General features: G+C 55.8%; 2 protein-coding genes across 4 annotated transcripts; both read right to left on the bottom strand.

The window, feature by feature from the left end:
- Positions 1–4,255: 4,255 nt before the first annotated feature.
- Positions 4,256–9,982, bottom strand: taf3 (TAF3 RNA polymerase II, TATA box binding protein (TBP)-associated facto). The gene is made up of 8 exons (XM_061284125.1): positions 9,748–9,982; positions 8,836–9,583; positions 7,372–7,614; positions 5,522–7,314; positions 5,290–5,411; positions 4,842–5,121; positions 4,594–4,700; positions 4,256–4,506 (listed from the first exon to the last, which is right to left on the bottom strand). Exons 2-8 carry the CDS (start codon positions 8,999–9,001, stop codon positions 4,392–4,394), a joined length of 2,826 nt encoding a protein of 941 aa, XP_061140109.1. The 5' UTR covers positions 9,002–9,583; positions 9,748–9,982; the 3' UTR covers positions 4,256–4,391.
- A 755-nt stretch (positions 9,983–10,737) lies between these two features.
- Positions 10,738–17,296, bottom strand: tasor2 (transcription activation suppressor family member 2). Of its 3 annotated transcripts, XM_061284122.1 has the most exons (17): positions 17,154–17,292; positions 16,729–16,877; positions 16,473–16,568; positions 16,307–16,379; positions 15,883–15,974; positions 15,656–15,793; positions 15,489–15,586; positions 15,389–15,405; positions 14,103–15,311; positions 13,335–14,007; positions 12,465–13,268; positions 12,245–12,392; positions 12,032–12,151; positions 11,814–11,967; positions 11,627–11,732; positions 11,357–11,538; positions 10,738–11,151 (listed from the first exon to the last, which is right to left on the bottom strand). In XM_061284122.1, the coding sequence occupies exons 1-17, from the start codon at positions 17,281–17,283 to the stop codon at positions 11,069–11,071; spliced, it is 4,272 nt and encodes a 1,423-aa protein (XP_061140106.1). In that variant the 5' UTR covers positions 17,284–17,292; the 3' UTR covers positions 10,738–11,068. The 3 variants fall into 3 exon arrangements, with proteins under 3 accessions (XP_061140106.1, XP_061140108.1, XP_061140107.1); XM_061284124.1 differs by lacking the exon at positions 16,729–16,877 and having other exon boundaries at positions 17,154–17,296; XM_061284123.1 differs by lacking the exon at positions 11,357–11,538.
- Between the last annotated feature and the right edge of the window lie 1,168 nt (positions 17,297–18,464).

The raw sequence follows: 18,464 nt of genomic DNA, 5'->3' as shown, positions 1-18,464 counted from the left end.
ACCGCAAATGAGGTGACTTGCCTCAAGAAGGATCTTTACGTGCTCATTTCTTTCTCCGGCAAGCGTGGATTGCAGCAGCGGTTTGTAGCAAAGTACTTTGTGACTGTACCGAGGACGAGTCTCCATTGGCTAGGAATCTCCCAGCCTCGAAAAGCCTGCTTTCGCACCGGATTGCAAGCGGGGAGCTTTGCATTGGATTTGAGCGCCTGATGTGGGACTGAAAAGCAATGGTGGCCTTTTCCAATGGGTGGATTCCCATCAATTAGCCATCTTTCTATTTCCTGTCGCTGATTAAAAGGAGTTGGAGCCAAGCCGGCTCGGGCCACCTTCTGATTGATTTCAGCTGGATTTCGGTAGAGCGCAGATCCATTTTTGTCAACGCCTCGTCGTATTTGGCAGGCAGGCGTACGCAATTGCAATGGCACGCTGAAACCGCCGCCGCCGCCGCCACCTCCGTTTTGGAGGTTCACAGGTCACGCTCCCCGTGGTGCGGTGGGGGAAGGGCGCCCCATCACCTATTGTTATCCGAGACTTGGGGGGTGAGGCCTCAAAACGGTTGTGGGGGGTTTGTGCGGTAGGTAGTGCGTGCATGCATTTGCTGCAAGGTTTTATCACGCGGCCGATCGAATCGTCCACGGCGACGATTTCAAGGCATTAAAGAGCGAGCGAGCGAGCGCCCAAGTCAGCTCGCAGCTCGGCAGCTCGCTACGTACGCATGACGGCGCCCCCTCCACGCACGCGGCCCACTTTGCCACACGCATTAGCGCGACTGCCGCTCGGGGGCAGGCTATAAAAAGCTCTCGGGAGAGCGTGCTTCCATGAAATCGAGGAGGGCGGCGAGCAACGAGAGCTGCGGCACGCAAAAAATGGCCTTTGACTCTTCTCTCGCTCAGCGGATGTTGTGCAGGAACACTGATTCCTGGCCGATGCCTCCAGACACCATTGGATTTCATTCTGTGACGCCCCAGAAAACACATTTTGGAAAGGGGTTTTTTGGGGGGGCGCATTATTTTTGGCTCCATCCAAACATACTGCTCTATCCTGAAGCAATTTGATAGCATAGAACAGGGGTGGCCAACCCGCGGCTCGCGAGCCGCATGCTTGCCGGGTTTCATGCGGCTCCTTTACGTTCATATCAACATTTGTGGGTTTGTTTATTTGTTTGTCTGTTTGTTTTTGTGCGTGATCGCTTCGCTTGAGTTCAATCTGGTATTTTGGTCAAAGGCGCATGCGCATGCGCATGAGGTGAAATCCCGCAAAGGAGGAGGGGCAAAGACATTCGAGGAAACAATTAGTGTCGATTTCGTTCTCAAATTGGCAGGGAAAAAATACACAGCTAAACGTGGCCCATTTAAAACCGAGCACCCCTGGGTTGTGTATGATGTGGCTCTTTGCGGTACACAGTAAGAAATGTGGCTCTTAGTCTCTGACTGGTTGGCCACCCCTGCCATAGAATGACGCCGTTTGGTCGCTTTCGTTCAATGGTTGGTGCGCTGCTCAATCCGGCCACCCGGGGGCGGTAAAATGCAGACACGGCGATCGGAGAGGACGCAAATAGTAAATGTACCCGGCCGGCCGAGTCTCGTCGCGTCGCGTCGTGTCGTCTTTCCCCACGTCCCGTTGTCTTTGTTTTGCATTTTGCCGGAAAGTAAACTCGAGAAAGACTTTGAGGCTTTCTACCCAACCAAGCGCCGGCTGCCCGAGTTGAGGTGCGCTCACTCCCATCGTGTGCCACTTGCGTCTCCAGATTCCAATCGCAAAACAGAGAAAGACATGGTATCTGGAAGAGCCGATATCGCCAAGCGCCTCTGTCCGATTGTGAAAGTTTGGTCCAACGTGGCAGCCTCCTCTTCCTTCATCTCAAATGGGGACTACTGGCATCCACGCGTTTCTTCTTTACGCTTCGTGCCCCAGTACTGCATGCATTTAAACGAGAGAAAAGAAAATGGGGCCTTACTGAAGGAAGGTGCACTTTTGCCTGTCCGTCCACTTTGTTGACAGCAGCAATTTGCCGAGTAGTGAGCAAATCTCAAGAGCTCTCCAAATGGAGAGGGAGGGAAGGCGGTAACCTCATTTCTTATTGGAGAGGAGGGTGGCCAACTCTGCATGGTGGGAAAGGATGCCCAAGGTGCTGCAAAAGCCACGGACAGACGAGGGCAACTTTCTCACCAGTCCCGAACCGAACCGATCTCAACGTGTCATTTGGCTTGATTGCTGAGCACAGCGGTGGGCCGCATCCCAAACGCAGCTGGGAGGGAAAAGCTCCAGCTCGCCCGGCGGGCTCCCTCAACTCCAACAAATGCGTCTTCTCTATGCGTCTATTTAAATGGCAGCCACGACCCGTCCGTCAGCCGCCCCTTTTCTCCGTCACGCCTGCGGCGGCGGCAGAGGGAGGAAGGGAGGAAGGGAGGGAGGGAGGGAGGGAGGGAGGGAAGGAAGGAAGGAAGGAAGGAAGGGAGGGAGGGAGGGAGGGAGGGAGGGAAGGAAGGAAGGAAGGAAGGAAGGAAGGAAGGGAGGGAGGGAGGGAGGGAGGGAGGGAGGGAGGGAAGGAAGGAAGGAAGGAAGGGAGGAAGGGCTTGAAGGGCTATCGGACGTACCTGATGGGCAGGTCCTCGCTCCTGACGACGGGGGGGCAGCGCATGCTGTTGGCGTACAGACTCTGCACCAGAGCCAGCTCGGAAGAGTGCTCCAACATGGATGGGGGCGCAAGCAAAAGATCCAACCGGGCGAAAACGGGGACGGAGGGCGCGCTCCTGTCCTGCTCGGCTTTGCTCTCGCTCGCTCGCTCGCTCGTTCGTTCCGTCCCGGAGTGCACCCGGCCCACTTCCCTCGCTCGCTCGCTCGAGCAGCCCCGCCCATTCCTGCGCGTGCGTGGCTGAAACCAAAGCACCCAGGCCCCTCGGACAGCGCTCGTGGTTACGATGCATTGCGCTCCTGCCGCGAGACACCTTTTCCTCCACTGGCCCTCTCCCTTCACCCAACTCGGACTTGCACACATGCATACGTTGACCATTTGTCACCCCCAAATTCGGCAGGCACATTGGGGAACCTGGAGGAACGTACAGTACAGCAGCCACACTGCAGTGCTGGGAAGGAACCGAGAGACAATCGTCTTCAGAGTGGATGACATAGGTCTGCGTTGCACCGCCCCCTGGCGGCTACGCCAGAACGGGTAATTACGAATTACCATTCACGATGCATTAAGAATCGGACTTTGGACATTCTTGACGTTCAATTCCTGTCTGGTTTTAAGAAGGACAATACTGAAGAATGCCGGGGATGCTTTTACATTTGGCGGGTTGCGCTGCACGTCCTCAGATCATCGGAACTTTTTTTTTTTTGCTGCGTGAATATTTTAAAGAGCGATGTTGAATTCCGCTTGCATGCCGCTCTATATGAATGTCGCAGAGTGCGCCGACTTTGAACGCATGCCACAATTCCCAGTGCCGTGTTTGCTATATGTGCTCTGCCATTGGCTGGCCGTCGGGTGGGGCCCGCCTCAGGCAGGCACGGGGAGAACATGCAAACTCCACACAGGCGTGTTAATCGGTGCTGCCCTGCATCTGCTGTCAAAAGAAGCAAGAAGGAAGAGAAGAAAGTCAAGCTCCGAAACCTGGTTTGTCAAAATAATGTCTATTATTTGGGGTGGGGGGGAAGCAAATGGGGGGGAAAAAAGCCACTGACAAGCCAGTGAGAAGTGAACAGTACAATTTGGGATAGTTGCAAACATTTGCGTCTTTCAAGTCTGCCAGCGCCGACCGACTGTTGCTCTTTCATGCGGGCGGGCTATCGTCGTCGAATGCGCAAAGCCACTCCAATCGCAAGCGGGGCGACAGCGTGACCCAAAAACGGAGCACGCAGGCTCGGTCGGCCGGCCCTGGCACAACTTCCCGTTTGGAAACAGGCGCGCGCGTTGCGTTGCCCGTCGTTGCAAGGGCGGGCTCCAAGCTGGACCGTGCCGTGCCGTTTGGGGACCCTTTTCATGTCTTCCATTTGAGGGAGGGTGAGGAGTCAAAATAAAATACAAACTTTTCAATTAAAAAAAAATGTACAGCAATTACAGGGCGTTAAAAACATACCTGAAAACGCAGTCACCGAGTTGTGTGCGAAGAGAAAAGGAAAAAGAAAAAAAGAAAGCACTTGGCTGGAAAGTTGCTATTTACATTTGTACACTGCCGGTGGGGTGAGGGCTTGTAATTATGTACACTGAGAAATGAGAACGAAGGAAGAAATTGTCAATGTGAGCATTTTGGTGAGAAGATTGCCAGGCTCACCATCCGGTCGGTGTGTGCTGGTTAAAAATGTAAAGGCCCAACTTGTTGTCTGGGCTAACGTGACTAAAAAGGCTCCACTTTTTCCCCCAAAAGAAAGAAGCGCCTTTTTGCATCGACTCAATGCGGTTTGTGTTTCTTCTTCTTGTGTTTTTTGTCCTTCTTCTTGCAGGAACATTTGACACAAAACCACTGCTGGTCCGCAGGGGGCGCTGCCACAATTCCCACGCAAACCCTGAACACAGAGCACAAAGCCACATGGTCACCGTCTTCTCGGGGGATTCAGCCAAGGAAAAGGAAAAGGTCAAGGAAAGCAGCGTACCAGTGATACCAGTCGTCGCAGTCGTCGCAGCCGATCATGGGGCTGCCGTCGTCGGGCTTGTCGCATCCGGGACAGATCCAGATCTGATTGCCGCTTTCGTCCCGAATCTAAAAGCAAAGTGGTAGGGTAGGTCACGTGGCGTCACGCCACATGGCGTCACATGGCGTCACATGGCGTCACATGGCGTCACATGGCGTCACGTCACATGGCGTCACGTCACATGGCGTCACGTCCGTCGACTCGCTCACCACGTAGGTGCTGACCGTCTCGGTGACCACGCTGCGTACGGGCATCTTGAGGGAGGCGGGCGAGGACAGCGGCATGGCCGCCGACAACAGCGCGGGGGCCGGCGGGGGTGGCGCCAGCAGCGGCGCCGCCGCCAGCAGCGGTGACCCGGCCCCCGTGCACGCCGGCAACAGGATGGGAGGCGGCGGCGAGCGGGGACGACCGGCGGGAGTCGACTTGGAGGCGGGCGTCTTGGGGGCTGGAGATTTTGCTTCCGAGTTGGGAAGCACCTTGCTGATGACGCTGGAAAGGAGGCAGGACGACCACATCATCTCACCTGGCTATATTCAAGTGTGCATTTGACCTGCCTCAAACTGAATGGAAATCATCTCAAATGGGATCGCAAATCCAATCGGTTGCGCAATGTCGAAAAAAGGCAGGGAGGGAGGGAGGGAGGGAGGCGGGCCTCACATTTTGTCTTGGCCTCCCACTCGCAGCGTCAGCCTGGGAATGACCGGAGAGGGGAGCACCGGCAGCGGCGGCAGCGGCGGCAGCGGCGGCAGCAGCAGCGGCGCGGAGTCGGCGGCCTTCACCTGGACAAAGAAAGGCAACTTTTTTTCATCACAGCCAACGTCCGTGGATGTGGTCACCAGGTCGGGACCGAGTAAGCCATTTCATTTGGGGCAATAAGAAGGGGAAAAACCTTGTCCAATCGCAGTCTCTCCTTGTCTCTCTCCTTGTCCCGTTTGTCCTTGTCTTTCCTCTTCTCCTCCTTGTCGCGCTCCTTCTCCTTGAGCCTCTCTCGCTCCTTCTTTTTCTTCTTCTCCTTCTTGTCCTTCTTCTTGTCTTTGCTCTTGGCGTCCTGGAGGACGACGGGCACGGAGGGTGCCGGCGGCGGCGGCGGGCGCTGGCCGAAGAGGGCGGCCAGCTCGGCGGGGGCCCCGCCTTGCTTCTGCCTCTCCTCCTTGCTCTTGTCCTTGCCCTTGTCTTTCTTCTCCTTGTCCTTCTTGCCCTTGTCCTTCTTTTTGTCTTTGTGCTTGTCCCTGTCTTTCTTGCCCTCTCCGTCCCTGCTTTTGAGCTTGACGGCCCCGTCGGCGGCCAGCGCAAAGTCCCGCTGGCCCGGGAGCTCGCCGTCCTTCCAGAGCATCTTGCCGTCCTTGGACGGTTCCTTGCTCTTGTTTTTCTCCTTGATCTTGTCTTTGCCCTTGCTCTTGTCCTTCTCCCGCTCCTTGTCTTTGGGCTTCTCCTTCTTCTTCAGCTTGCTCTTCAGCTCCTTCTTCAGCTTCTTCTTCACCTCCGCCGCCAGCTTGCTTTTCTCCTGGAACGCCTTGAGCAGGGGTTCGGGCGTGGGAGGCGAGGCCGAGCCGGACGAGACGTCCTCTCGGCGCTCGGGCGTCTGGGCCGGAGGCCCGCCTCGGTGCGCCTTCCGGATCACCTCGTCGATGGAGTCGTCTAGGGTCCACTTGCCGGGGCCCGGCTGCAGGTGGAGCGGCGCCGAGAGGCCGGTCGCGCCCGGCGCCGAGAGGCCGGTCGCGCCTGGCGCCGAGAGGCCGGTCGCGCCTGGCGCAGAGAGGCCGGTCGCGCCCGGCGCCGAGAGGCCGGTCGCGCCCGGCGAGGCTTTGGGCGCAACCGGCTCCATGATGGTCAGCCTCCTGGGGCTGGAGAAGCCGTTGCTGTCCGAGTCGGAGCCCGAGGAGAAGGCGAAGGGGTCGGGCTGTCGCTCCGAACACGCCTTGGCGATGACGGCGCTGATGGCGTCCTCGATGGCGCCGTTGTCGGGCTCCGCTTTGAAGAGGGGGCCCCGCTCGGGCTCCTTGCCGTCCTGCCGCAGGTGGATGTTCTCTTTGCCCGACAGGGGCAGCTCGTGAACGCCGTCCACCCTGCTCGGGGGCTGAGGAGCTTTGGCCACAACCGGCGCCTTGGGGCTTTTGGGACTTTTAGGACTCTTTGTCCTGCCTGGGGATTTCTTCCTGTCCCTGGATGTTTTAGGGGGGGAATGAACGAGAGCGCCGCTGCCCGAGGCGGGAACGAGCCCTTTCGGGGACTTAGTCCTGTGTCTCCCGGGCGACGACGAGACTTTGGGCTTTCTCGCGGTGGCGGCGGCGCTGCCGCCGAGGGCCTTGGGATCGGGATATTTGCCGACGGGAGGCTGAGGTCTGAAGGAGGGCGGAGCCCCGGCCGGGCTTTCGGGCGACGGCGGCTCGAGGTCGTCGTGAGAAGGCGGCGTGCCCGGAGGAGGCACGCGCTGAGGGTTGAGGGAGGTGAGGGGCTCCCGGGGCTCGGCGGCCCACTCGGGGCTGAGGCCGGAGAGCCCGCGCGGCCGCTTGGACGTTGGCATCATGCCCAGCGCCTCGTCGGGGCTGTCCAGGGGCCTCTTGAGCGGGTGGTTCTCGTCGTTGACCGCCTCGTCCTCGCCGTCCTCCTCCTCCATGGCCACCTGCATGGCTTCGGCCGAGGTGCCCGTGTCGGGAAGGACCTCCTCGTCCTCCTCCTCTTCTGGGAAAGGAGACACGAGTTACAGGCGGGCTCCTTTGGGATGACGGCCGAACTCACCTTCTTGTAAAGAGACCAGGGGCGGCATGTAATCGGGAATATAGTCCCTGCGCTCTTCGGCGAACTGCGCGCCAGGCTGAGGGAACTGCAGGACGTTGCTCTTGGCGACGGGGAAGGTGGGCAGCTGCTGGGGGAAGGCCACGGGTTCCAGGTTGTTGACATAGTCGTCCAATTCGCTCAGACTCACGCCCAGCAGCCGGAAAGCCTGACTCACATCGTCCAGGACAGGATCCGTCCTCCCGTCTGCCACGTCCGTGCACAAAAGCAATAAAAACACTTGCCCAAGGTTGAAACTTGGATTTCAAGCCAGTCTACTGCATTTGCTAAGTTCAACGAAGCTGTTTTGAAGGACAGAACGTGATCTTGTGGCCCCAAGTGAGCCCCAAAACGCCATCTTTTTACAATCGCCAATCCGGAGAGCGACAACGCGGCTTACTGATCAACAGCGCGTGACAAAATATGAAGTTTGACAAATTGTAACACCTGGAAAATGTACTCAAGCCTCCTGTTGTGCTGCTGGTCACGCCGGCCCGGTTTTGCGTCGTTTCCACCGGGTGGTCGACGCACGCTTGAAGCCTTTTATGGCTTATCTTGAATTTGTTTGTTCTTGTTACTTACGCTCGAGACAACAGCCTCACTCGTAATTGGAGTTTTAGAACCAGCTCAGTGGCCTAGTGGTAGAGTGTCCGCCCTGAGACTGGAAGGTTGTGGGTTCAAACCCCGGCCGGGTCATACCAAAGACTATAAAAATGGGACCCATTGCCTCCCTGCTTGGCACTCAGCATTAAGGGTTGGAATTGGGGGGTTAGATCACCAACTGATTCCCGAGCGCGGCACCGCTGCTGCTCACTGCTCCCCTCTCCCCCAGGGGAAGGATTAAAATCACACGGGGATGGGTTAAATGCAGAGGACAAATTTCACCACACCCAGGTGTGTGTGTGACGATCATTGGGACTTTTTTTTTAAAAGAAAAGAAGACGCGACAGACTAAAGTTTCCATTTAGAATGTGAAAGCGTTCTTCTGTGGATTTTTAGCTGGTACTTTTTCCATCTTTTGATTCTATTGATTTTTTTAATTTACGCACTGATCGCTTGGCACTTTCTAAATTTCGTTGTACAATTGTTGACAATTAAGCTCTCTTCTATTCTGATTTGGATCTAACAATCGAGCTCTGTTTGGAAAATGCTCATTACGTACGAGTGAGGAGATACTCGTGGTCCGACAAAAAAGGTTCGAGATGAAACAAAAAAACCTGGAACTGGAACCACCGGTTAGTTTACCGTACGGACAGTAGAGTACTTTTCGATAACTTCCCCTGGGCGGCGCTCGTCTGAGAACAACAACAACGTGATCCCGTCCGTGCCCAAGCAAACGAGCAAAAAGGAAAGGAAAAGGGGGGAAGGAAAAAAAACCCACCCCGCTGTTTGTAGAAGAGTAACGGGGTCAAGGCGACGTGCACTTACACAGCTCCGAGTAGCGATGGCAGACGCGGCCCATCTGCTGGATGTATCGCTGCAGCACATCGGCTAGCAGGTCGCAGGCGGTTAGCTGAACGGCGTCCCAGCCCAGAGCCTGGCAGATCTGCGCCACCGACACACGCAGCAGCGAGCGGCCATAGCTCTCGCACATCGTCGGTAGCGCTCCTTCAATCCCGCTCAATCCCGTCTCCAAAGCACGCGGCCGCTCGTCATGGTTCACCAAAGCCTCGCTTGGGCGCGAGGAAAACCGCTAACGGGGCCGATTGGGCTCATCTACTTCGCTCGGTGTGTTGGCGCTTTTGCCAGAGTCGCCATCTTGATTCGTTCGCCAGACCCATCCCCGAAACGCTCAGTGCGCATGCGCCGAGGCTCCGAGGAGGCTGCTCTCATGATGCGTTCGGGCTGACTGGGAGTCCGCAAAAGCCACGGGCCGAGATCTACCCTCTGCAACCTCTCGGTCTTCGCTCCTCGCTCCTCTGTTGTTGGTTGCGCCTCCCAAGCGAGCTCCATCGAGGAGAGCGACAGAGGAGCGAGGAGGAAGAGGACAAATGGATGGAGAAACGAGACAGTCGTTCCTCGACGACGCCATTTCATGGAGACGGCTATTAAAGATGGCGCCACGTCATTGACGTTTGTCACAAATCACTCGTCTCCTTGTCGGAACGTCCACTTAATGCTCAAACACGTACAACCCGGGTCCTCCTCACTAATCCGATGGTGAAGTGGACTTCCCCTAAAGAGAGGGAGAGAGAGAGAGAGAGAAAGAAAGAAAGAAAGTGATCATCGTGCTGCTTTCATAAGCAGCAAACATGTTTGTACCCCCACGTAAACTTTATGACGAGATGCCAATTTTAAGCTCTTGAATTCGGGGGGATGTGAACGCAGCATATGACTCACGTGATCTCGGCGAAGGACTGAAACTAAAAGTCCACTCCATCTGCTAGCCCGCGTTTTGTACACACGGGTGAAACATGACAAGATAACTTGGCTGTTAAAGGCTCCGAGGAAGCTACGCTCCAACTAAGCAAGAGTGGGGACTTCAACTTTGTACGTTTTCGCTGCGACGTCCATTGCCTCTTCTTCCTCCCGCCGTGTGACGTCAAAGCCGTCGACGACGACCGGAAGTTGGTACTTGAAGACAAGTACGGTTACTTGTGCGGGAGGAAAAAAAAAGAAAGAAAAAAAAGGACAGTATTGGTCAAACTAGTAGCAGAAGAAATTAGATTAGCCGATTTCTTAAATTGGAGTAAATTAAAACATGAATGAATAAAAAATTCTCGAGCTATGACGTAGTTCTGGTTCCTAATCGGTATGACGTCTGCTCATTTATTTGAGCATCGATCAATAAGATAGCATCGCTCAATGATTGGATTTGAAATGTAAACATACAAACATGTGTTCAAACAGTCTGCTAAAAAAGGGTGCCGATTCAATTTCTAGTAAAAAAAGCAGTGGCTGGCATGAGTTGTGTTGCCAGCGCACTCGTACGATACGGCTCGGTTGAACCTTTTTGCATTGTTTCATTCAAAAAGACTAAGTGAACTCTTTAAGTTCACATTGTGGCTCTTGGAGAAAAAAGTGCGTAAGCGAGTCCTCCTTTGTGTTTCTGTCTTGACTCCTAGTCGTGATTCTGAACCGAGCTCGGCGTCACATGATGTGTGTTTGCACATGAACGGAATTGACGAGCACGTAGCTTTTTCTCACCTGACTGTCATGAATTCCTTCTTTTGTGTACTGCGTGCGTGCGCGTGCGTGCGCGTGCGTGCGTGCGCGCGCGCTGCTCTCATTGGCCAATGGCGCCCCGCCCCGCGCCGCCCCGCGCCATTGGCCTAGCTACTAACTCGCTTGTGTCTGTTGCCAGAGGAACTGATGATGTCACGTTAGGGCTCCTAGTTTTGCAATTCGTTTATTTCATGAGTTGATTGAAAGGAGTCAAAACATCATATATAGATTCCTACACTTTAAATCAGACCTCCACATAAGCGGTCCAAAAATATTTGAAATCTTTAACAAACCATTCAATATAAATCTCCGATTCAAATCATAGACAACGAACGGCGCAACTCAGCAGCTTCGTAAGACAAACAGCAACATTTTGGATTCGTACAACACTTGCTCGGCTAAAGGTAGTACGGTTTTAGTCATTTGAGTCATGAGGTTTATTGTTTGCATTGAGTTGCCGAGCGCACAAAAGACTTGAGGTCGGGCAGGACACGCGTCACGTGGAAAAAGCCGTCAGAAAGGAGTCGACGCTCGCCGTCAGAATTCCGTTCTTCTCAAATTCGTCACCGAGCCTTGTATCTGGAAGAAGACAAAATCTTTTCTAAGGCGGGGTGGGGTGTGTTGAAGCCATGTGATTTTGTTCCCCAACTTTGGATTTACCGCCGCTGACCAGAAGTGAAACCGCTAGGCAGAAAGTCCCACCCCCTTTCTCCTGTTTTGCTCTCGCTTTCAGTTCAGCTCAGCTCAGCTCAGCTCAGCTGGCAGCCGGCGCCATGTTGCTCACCCGTTAGAAAGACAGGAAAGCGAGCGGCGATATTCTGGAGCTGCAAGTGCAGCAGGCAAGCAAGGTAGTCGGGACGATCCCTGGACTTGGCGTCGCATTCGTGGTATGGCAAAAGCACGCATAGTCCCGTCTCTTGGGAGCAGCTTAAGAAGAGCTTCTTCTCCGCAGCTTCTGCACTGAACCTGCACGCACGCACGCACGCACGCACGTGGGAGGAGCTGAGGCGCTTTTAGCCTCGGTCACGGGCTCATTTGGAAGCCAGCGGCCTACCTTGCGTTCTCTTTCAATCGCCGACTGTCTCTGTAGTGCAGCAACCACTTCCACTTTTCCGTTTGGTTGAGCTCTCGCAGGACTTCCGAGAACCTTCTGGCCGTGTCTGAACAGCGGGCACCGAACCGAGCCGTCAGACGTTTTGACCGAGGCAAAGAAAGCCAGCCGTGCGTGCTATGTTACCTACCCAGGCTGAGGGCTTCCAGGGCCGGCCCATCAAACACCACAAAGCCTCCGCTGAGAAAGAGCTCTTGATGGGTGCGATTCACCAGATCGTGCGGTTCGTCGATGCCGGCGAACAGCACGCCCGGCGACTTCTTCAGCTCCAGTAAATAGGGAACCTGAAGCCACAGGTGCAAAAACCAGTCCACCATTCCAGGCGTCCAATCCGTGACTCTTTCCTACCTGCGAGAGGTGCGCGGAGATGTCTTCGTTCCTGACCACGATGAGGAGAGACGAAGACTCTCCGGCGAGGAAGAACTGGCTCGGCCGGACCGCCGTGTGACCCGCTGCTTCTAAACTCGCCTTTAGACGGAAAGTTGCGTCCACGCTCGATCACAATCAATCAATCAATCAATCAATCAATCAATCAATCGATGAAAAGCATGTGTTTGCTACCTTTGTTTCGGCAAAGAAGGAATCTTCTGACGTGGCTAAGATGTAGAATCTGTAGCTGGCGGATTTCACGTGCCAGCGATCCTCATCCGCTTTGAACGGCGAGGATGCGGCGGGGGGGGGCGGGTCGTCGGACGGGTCGTCGGACGGGTCGTCGGACGGGTCGTCGGACGGGTCGTCGGACGGGTCGTCGGACGGGTCGTCGGACGGGTCGTCGGACGGGCCTTGCGCCGCGTCGGACCGAGCGCTTTCACTGGCCTCGAACCTACGTGGCGACTCTTCAAGGGTCCTTCTTGGAGAAGCTAGGAGAAAGTCTTTTTCCGTCCGCTTCCCAAGCGTCTCTGCATCTGCACGGCGGACGTCTCGGACCCCATCTGGCCCGTCTCTTTCACGTTCCGAAGGATCTCCGATGAGGAGGCTTTGAGCGAGGTTGTCCTCTCGGTGAGCAGCGGCCGCCGCCGCATCGGGCGGCCCGATCTCACCGACCTGAAGCACCGATCTTCTGCACGGGGCCCGACGCGCCGCGCCGTCGGGAGAGCTGGACAAAAGCTCGACGAGCTCCGCTTCGGTCCTTTCAGTCGGACTCCGGGGGCCAGAAAAGTCCCCGGAGGGAAACGGTTCTTCCGCCTTCTCCCCTTGCCCTTCCTCCGTGAATCCCACAGTAGTTGGGAGTTTTGTGGTTTCAGAACCAATGAGGTCATTTTGGGCTGCTGCGCTCAAAGGGACGCGGCGGATGCATGGGGTCCCCTCGGCACCTGCTGCGACATTGGGCGCCGAGGTGCTGGAAGTGGAGGAAAGCGGCGACGCGTCCGGCACGGCCGACGGAAGCGCAAACCGATCCGCCGCCGCCGGCCCAGACTGCGCCTGGCTCGTCGTGTTCTCCGCTTGAGAAGAAGAAGCGTGGTGATTGCGCTCCGAGCCAAAGTCAATCAATCTGGCGGTGGAACGGCTGTAGAAGAACCCGATCCACATGTGAAGGACCAGCCGCGCGTCTCGGCCGGACTCGCCGAGAGACGAATCCCACGGGCTGCGGAAAGGGAAAAAGATGAGAGGTGGCTCGCTCGCTCTCTCGCTCTCGTAGCTCCGTACGTACCCGTGCAAGGCCCGGAGGACGGTTCTGTCCTTTGGATCGCACGAGAACCTGCTGTCTCGGCTAAAGTCGTACTTTTCTTTCCACTGGCGTGTCACTGCCACCGATCCGTCGTCTTTGCAAAGAAAGCTGCGGTGGCGCCGGAAGGCCTGGCTCCATTTGCTGCTCCAATGCTCTTTTTCCTTTTGCTCTTCAGAGGAGGCCCGCGGCGGCGGCGGCGGCCTGTGAAGCAATCCGCCGGAACCGCTTAAGGGGGCCACCCGGAAGGGCGTGCCCGCTAAGGCCCACAGCGGTAGCGAGTACGCGTGTTCTTTGGACAACAAAGAAAGCAAGTCGCCGCCTTCCACGAGAGGGACTTTGGGCCCGAGAGCCCGGTGGCCGTTTTGCCTCTGGTGGCCGTTTTGGCTCTGGTGGGCGTTTTGCCTCTGGTGGCCGTTTTGGCTCTGGTGGCCGTTTTGCCTCTGGTGGCCGTTTTGGCTCTGGTGGCCGTTTTGCCTGTGGTGGCCGTTTTGCCTCTGGTCGCTCTTCCTCCGAGGCCGGCGCTCCGCTTCTGACGGAAGCGTCCGGCGGTCGGCCCCGAGCGCCAGGTCGGCGAGTAGATTCAAGGCGTCTGTGGCCGGCTTGGGCGTCGCGAGCGCTTCTTTGGCGCGGGACGGCCGCTCAAAGTGCATCCACCCTGTGCGCACCAAAGACAACAGAGGTTGCATGACAGTGACTGGCGCCGCCGGCCGCCGTCTCCCAGAAAGAAAACAACAACAACAACGGACTCACATGTCTTTTGAAAGTGTTCCCGTGAGATGTGGAGCTGCTTCCTGAGTGTTTTCATTCTCTTCCACTTTGGGTAAATGGACGGAGGCCTGGACACGATTTGGCCTTTCCGACCTGGCGTCTCCTCCGGCGGCGGCGCCGGCGGCGGCCATGTGGCCTCCGAGCCGTTTGGCACGGAGGCCGTGCGCTGGGCATGGAGCCTGCTTTTCTTCCCACCAGGCTGCGTCTCGCCGCCGAGAGCTTCAGGATGGGAATCCCGCTGATGTTTTGTCATGGTCGTCCTCCTCCCTCGTGCGTCTTCCTCCTCGGCGGCGGCGGTGGCACCTTGCGGCCCCAGCCCGTCTTCACCGCTGCGCTCTGGACTTGCCGTCGCCAGCTGCGGAGCCGCTCGGTCCGCGTCCGGAGTCACGGGAGGGCTCGGGAGCCGAGACCCAGCGGAAAAGGTTGAGCCGTGAGGAACCAAGACTCTTCCGCATTGGCTGATGACCGGCCATGCCAAGTTGCAACGTTCAGATCCGTGTCTCAGGGGAGCGGCGCCGCTGGGGACAGCCGGCCATGTGGGAAACGGATGGGAGCTGGCCTTTTTTGGCTGGCACCGACGCGCCCGTGGAGTATTTTTGGCTTTGTGCGTCTCCGCAGATGGCCCTTTTGGACTTTCCATTTGCTCATTTGCCGGCGCATCCGTCCGCAGGCAATGGGAACGGCTCAAAGGCTCCTTTGCGGGACTCTTGCGGGTCACGCTTTGCTCCGAGGTGAAGCTCACAACGAGCTCGGCGGGAACGTCGTGCGTCGGCAACCTTTGGGCACCCGCTTGCCGACGGTTTGGCGCCACGCTCGCTTCGGCTTCTGCACTACCCGTCTTCTCCGACGAGGTTGCAGGAGCGGCTGGACTTTTCTCAACGTGGGGGGTCCGGAACGTTGCCACTCCGGGACGGTGGCTTGCCTTGGGGTCATTTGCCGCACGTGTCGGCGCCTGAGCGGTGTGTGCGTCCAACGTTGCGGCGGGGCTGCCTTTTGGGCCCATATGTAGCGGAGCGGCCGGTTGCGCCGCGGCCGCCTCACCGGCAGGTAGCAGGGATAGACTTGGCCTCAGCGTATACGTCGCCACGTCACACAGGCCGTGGCTCCTTTTCTCCACTTGGCTTCGGGCCAAACGTAGTACGGGCAGAATTCTCGGAATTTGACACGAGCCGAAGCCAGGCGCTTGGGGCTCTGCGACAATGCAAAGAAAGGACATTTGGCGCGACTCGGGCGGGCGGCACGGCTTCTTTGGATCGTGCCTTACGTACCCTTCATTGGCGACGCTCTGAAAAGGAAAACAAATGTTTCCGCTTCCGCTGTTCTTTCTTTTCTCTTTGCGGCAACTCGCTCGCTCGCTCGCTCCCTCACCTTCTCTTTTGATAGGAAAACGCCACCACGGCAAAGGGGCAAGTGAGGCTGGGCGCCGTTTGGTGGCTTCCGTCGTCGAGCAGCTCGTAAATGTAACACTGCGGAAAGGAAAGGCAGGGAGGGAGGGAGGGAGGCACGTCGCTCCAGAACCGGCCGGCCTTACTTACTTGGGTTCTCTGGAAGGCGAGCGAGAAGCCGGTTTGGGCGCTGACGGAGGCCAGGTGCTGCGACACGTGGCAGTCAAAGCCGGGCGTGGGCGCCAAGACATTGCGAGCGCGGTACTCGCAAACTCTCTTGACTCGCCCCTGCGGCACAGACAATGTCAACGGACAGGTCGAGCGAGCGAGCGAGCGAGCGAGCGAGGGACGCCCGGCGGGAAAGGTGCCGCCGCTACCGTGGTCAGCCTGATGATGGCCACGTAGCCCGATTGTCCGTCCCGCCAGCGCTCCGGGCCCAAACAGTCGGAGAACATGGAGATGTAAATGCCTGAAAGAGAAATGAAGGGAGCCGGTGGCAAAATCTCTCTGGCGACTTGCCGGAGAATATTCAAGAACCCCAACGCTGCGCCTTTCCCGCTTTTGTCTGTCGATGGCGGTGAAAGTGATTTTGACTTGCTCATCCCGTACCTTGAGCAAAAGTCCACCCTATTGATTTTCCTTATTTACACACGGCGGGCGGGGCTGTAACAGCAGACTGTTGAGTGCTCCTTTTTTGTTTTTCTCCTTTCAACAGTATTCAGGCCAGCTCACTGGGGCGGGATGTGAAAGTGCGAAGTCCCAAGTGCGCCATGAATGAGGGAGGAAATGTCTTTTGTTTACCTTTGGAGGGGTCTCCCAAACTGGAACAGGAGCTCATCCCAGTGACGAGTCCAGTTTGCCCGAGCGCATTGGCCTGCGAAGAGCAAGATGGCACATCACCTCAAATAAGCGTCAAAAGGAAGGCGAGCAGAGCAGAGCAGGGAAATATGATTTGATTTGTACGTACCTTGTGAAGGTCATCCAAGAGCAAAAAGCCATAAGTCTCCTCCAGGTCCTCTTCAGAATAGCCCGCTTGTTTTCTCTTGGCTCGAAAGGCGGCGTACTGCGTGCGTCAAGTGGGGTAGATACAAAGCTTCATTTATGTCTTTGGTTGGCCGCTTGGTTAGCAGTCAGTCAGTCAGTCAGTCAGTCAGTCAGTCAGTCAGTCAGTCAGTCAGTCAGTCAGTCAGAGTCAGCGTTGCGCAAAGCAACCGTTGGTTCACCTTTTGGCTCAAGGCTGGGTTTTGAACCAACCAAGCCCATTTGTATCGGAATGACAGCTTGGACTCTTCCAGCAAGAAGCCACTTTGGAGTGGGGCCAAGATTTGCCCTCGAAAAGCCTCCGAATATTCGCTCACTGCTATTAAAACACCTGAATGGGAGGGAAGGGGCAACGCGGAGCAAAAGAGCAGAGCAAAAGAGCAGAGCAAAAGAGCACAACACATTGGGTTGGGAAGAAAGCAAGGACCAAATGCACGGAGAGAGACTCGTCCATTCCGTTCCGTTCCGTTCCATTGGTCTCGCTCGTCGTACGCTTGCTTATGGCAAGCAATCACGAAACAAAGCAGAAGGTCGAGTCTGTTTTGGGGCTAAGCGTTGGATTCGCGTTGATTTAAGAAGACGAAAGTGAAAGTTAAATGTACTCAACTCGAAGCGGAATCGGTTCCACTTTCCATTTCGGAACTTGTCAAGTGTAACGCTGTCCTCGTGCCCGTCCTCGAAAACAAATGCTTCTTGGTTGAAACATGATCCTCCCCAAATTCAACACTTTGTGCCATTCAAGCACGAAAAAATCGACTTTCGCTTGGCAACCGCCCGTCCGCCCGCCTGGAAGATGAACGGGAGAAAGAAAAAAGAAAGAAAGAAAGCGAAAGACACACACGCATCGTTGATCGGCTCGTTCCAAACCAGGAAGTGAGGCTCCCTGGCCACGTAACACACGGACGGCGAGGAAAAAAAGAAAAGAAAAAGAAAAGAAAAAGAAAAGAAAAAGAAAAGCAAACACGGCCCAGCGACAAGAGCAAAACCTTGGATGGATTCCCTTTTTGCGCGTCAATCCGACGTAGGTGAAAAGAAAATGCTGGAGTGACGGAAAGCGACGCGGGTCCGCTCGAAACGAAAGCAAACGAGTTACCGGCGGCCAGCCACCGCATCCATTTTGAAAGTTGTCAAAGGAAAGCTCGAGCGGACGGACGGACGGACGGACGGGGTGTCCGATCGTGGGAGTCGTTGCTCACGCGAGCGCTCCCACTCGTCTTCTCAGCCCTTCCAGAACATTGGCCGTCCATCGCCCGATATGTTGACTACGTACGAGAATGTTTAGTGCTCGACCGACTTTTGCTATCCAACTAGTTTGGAGCCAGCCGCATGGCACGAAAGACGAGAATAGACGAAAGGCGACGCGAATTCTGGACGATTTACGCGAGCGACTGTGCTTCACATCATTAAACGTCAAACATTGACAAGTATTTACACACGCACAAAAAGACACTCAAAGTGTCAAAGTAGATTCAAAGAACATTTATCGCAAGAGTCGGTGTGCTTTTCAATCCATTTTTTCTTTCTTTCTGTATTTGTATTCTTCGATGCAATCATATCTCGCAGTTGGTTTTGTCATGTATTTTGCGTATTGTAAATGAAAGCCAAAGAATTTGGAAGTGGCCCTTGCATCCGTCCGTCCGTCCGTCCGTCCGCTTTTCTCAATGTGGCCCTCAAGCAAAAACGTTTGGACAGCCCGAACGAAATATACTGGCCAAACAATCACAAAGTATTGGGACAAGAACAGAGCAAACTGGCCCAAAGCTGACAAAGCTTGATCCAAATCTGACCTGAAGAAATTGTAAAAAAAAAAAAAAAAGTCTCTCAAAAACCTGAAATAAATCTGACCGAAAATACAATGTATACATGTATCCTTTCAATTACCAATCTGCGAAATCGGACAAAAAAGTGGCAAAGATAC

Source organism: Syngnathus typhle, linkage group LG7 (genome assembly GCF_033458585.1).
Source record: "Syngnathus typhle isolate RoL2023-S1 ecotype Sweden linkage group LG7, RoL_Styp_1.0, whole genome shotgun sequence".
NCBI classification, from domain to species: Eukaryota; Metazoa; Chordata; class Actinopteri; order Syngnathiformes; family Syngnathidae; genus Syngnathus; species Syngnathus typhle.
This window is presented reverse-complemented; position numbering and strand designations above follow the sequence as displayed.

What these genes read in the sequence shown, in the direction of transcription:
- taf3 (XM_061284125.1), bottom strand. Translation starts at nt 9,001, where the DNA reads ATGTGCGAGAGCTATGGCCGCTCGCTGCTGCGTGTGTCGGTGGCGCAG. An exon ending in CCTGGTCTCTTTACAAGAAG is followed by an intron (nt 7,315 to 7,371) that starts GTGAGTTCGGCC and finishes CTCCTTTCCCAG; the next exon opens with AAGAGGAGGAGGACGAGGAG. An exon ending in AGAGACTGCGATTGGACAAG is followed by an intron (nt 5,412 to 5,521) that starts GTTTTTCCCCTT and finishes TTCTTTGTCCAG; the next exon opens with GTGAAGGCCGCCGACTCCGC.
- tasor2 (XM_061284122.1), bottom strand. Translation starts at nt 17,283, where the DNA reads ATGGCACAAAGTGTTGAATTTGGGGAGGATCATGTTTCAACCAAGAAG. An exon ending in TGGAACCGATTCCGCTTCGA is followed by an intron (nt 16,878 to 17,153) that starts GTTGAGTACATT and finishes CCTCCCATTCAG; the next exon opens with GTGTTTTAATAGCAGTGAGC. An exon ending in GTCCTCCGGGCCTTGCACGG is followed by an intron (nt 13,269 to 13,334) that starts GTACGTACGGAG and finishes CCCTTTCCGCAG; the next exon opens with CCCGTGGGATTCGTCTCTCG.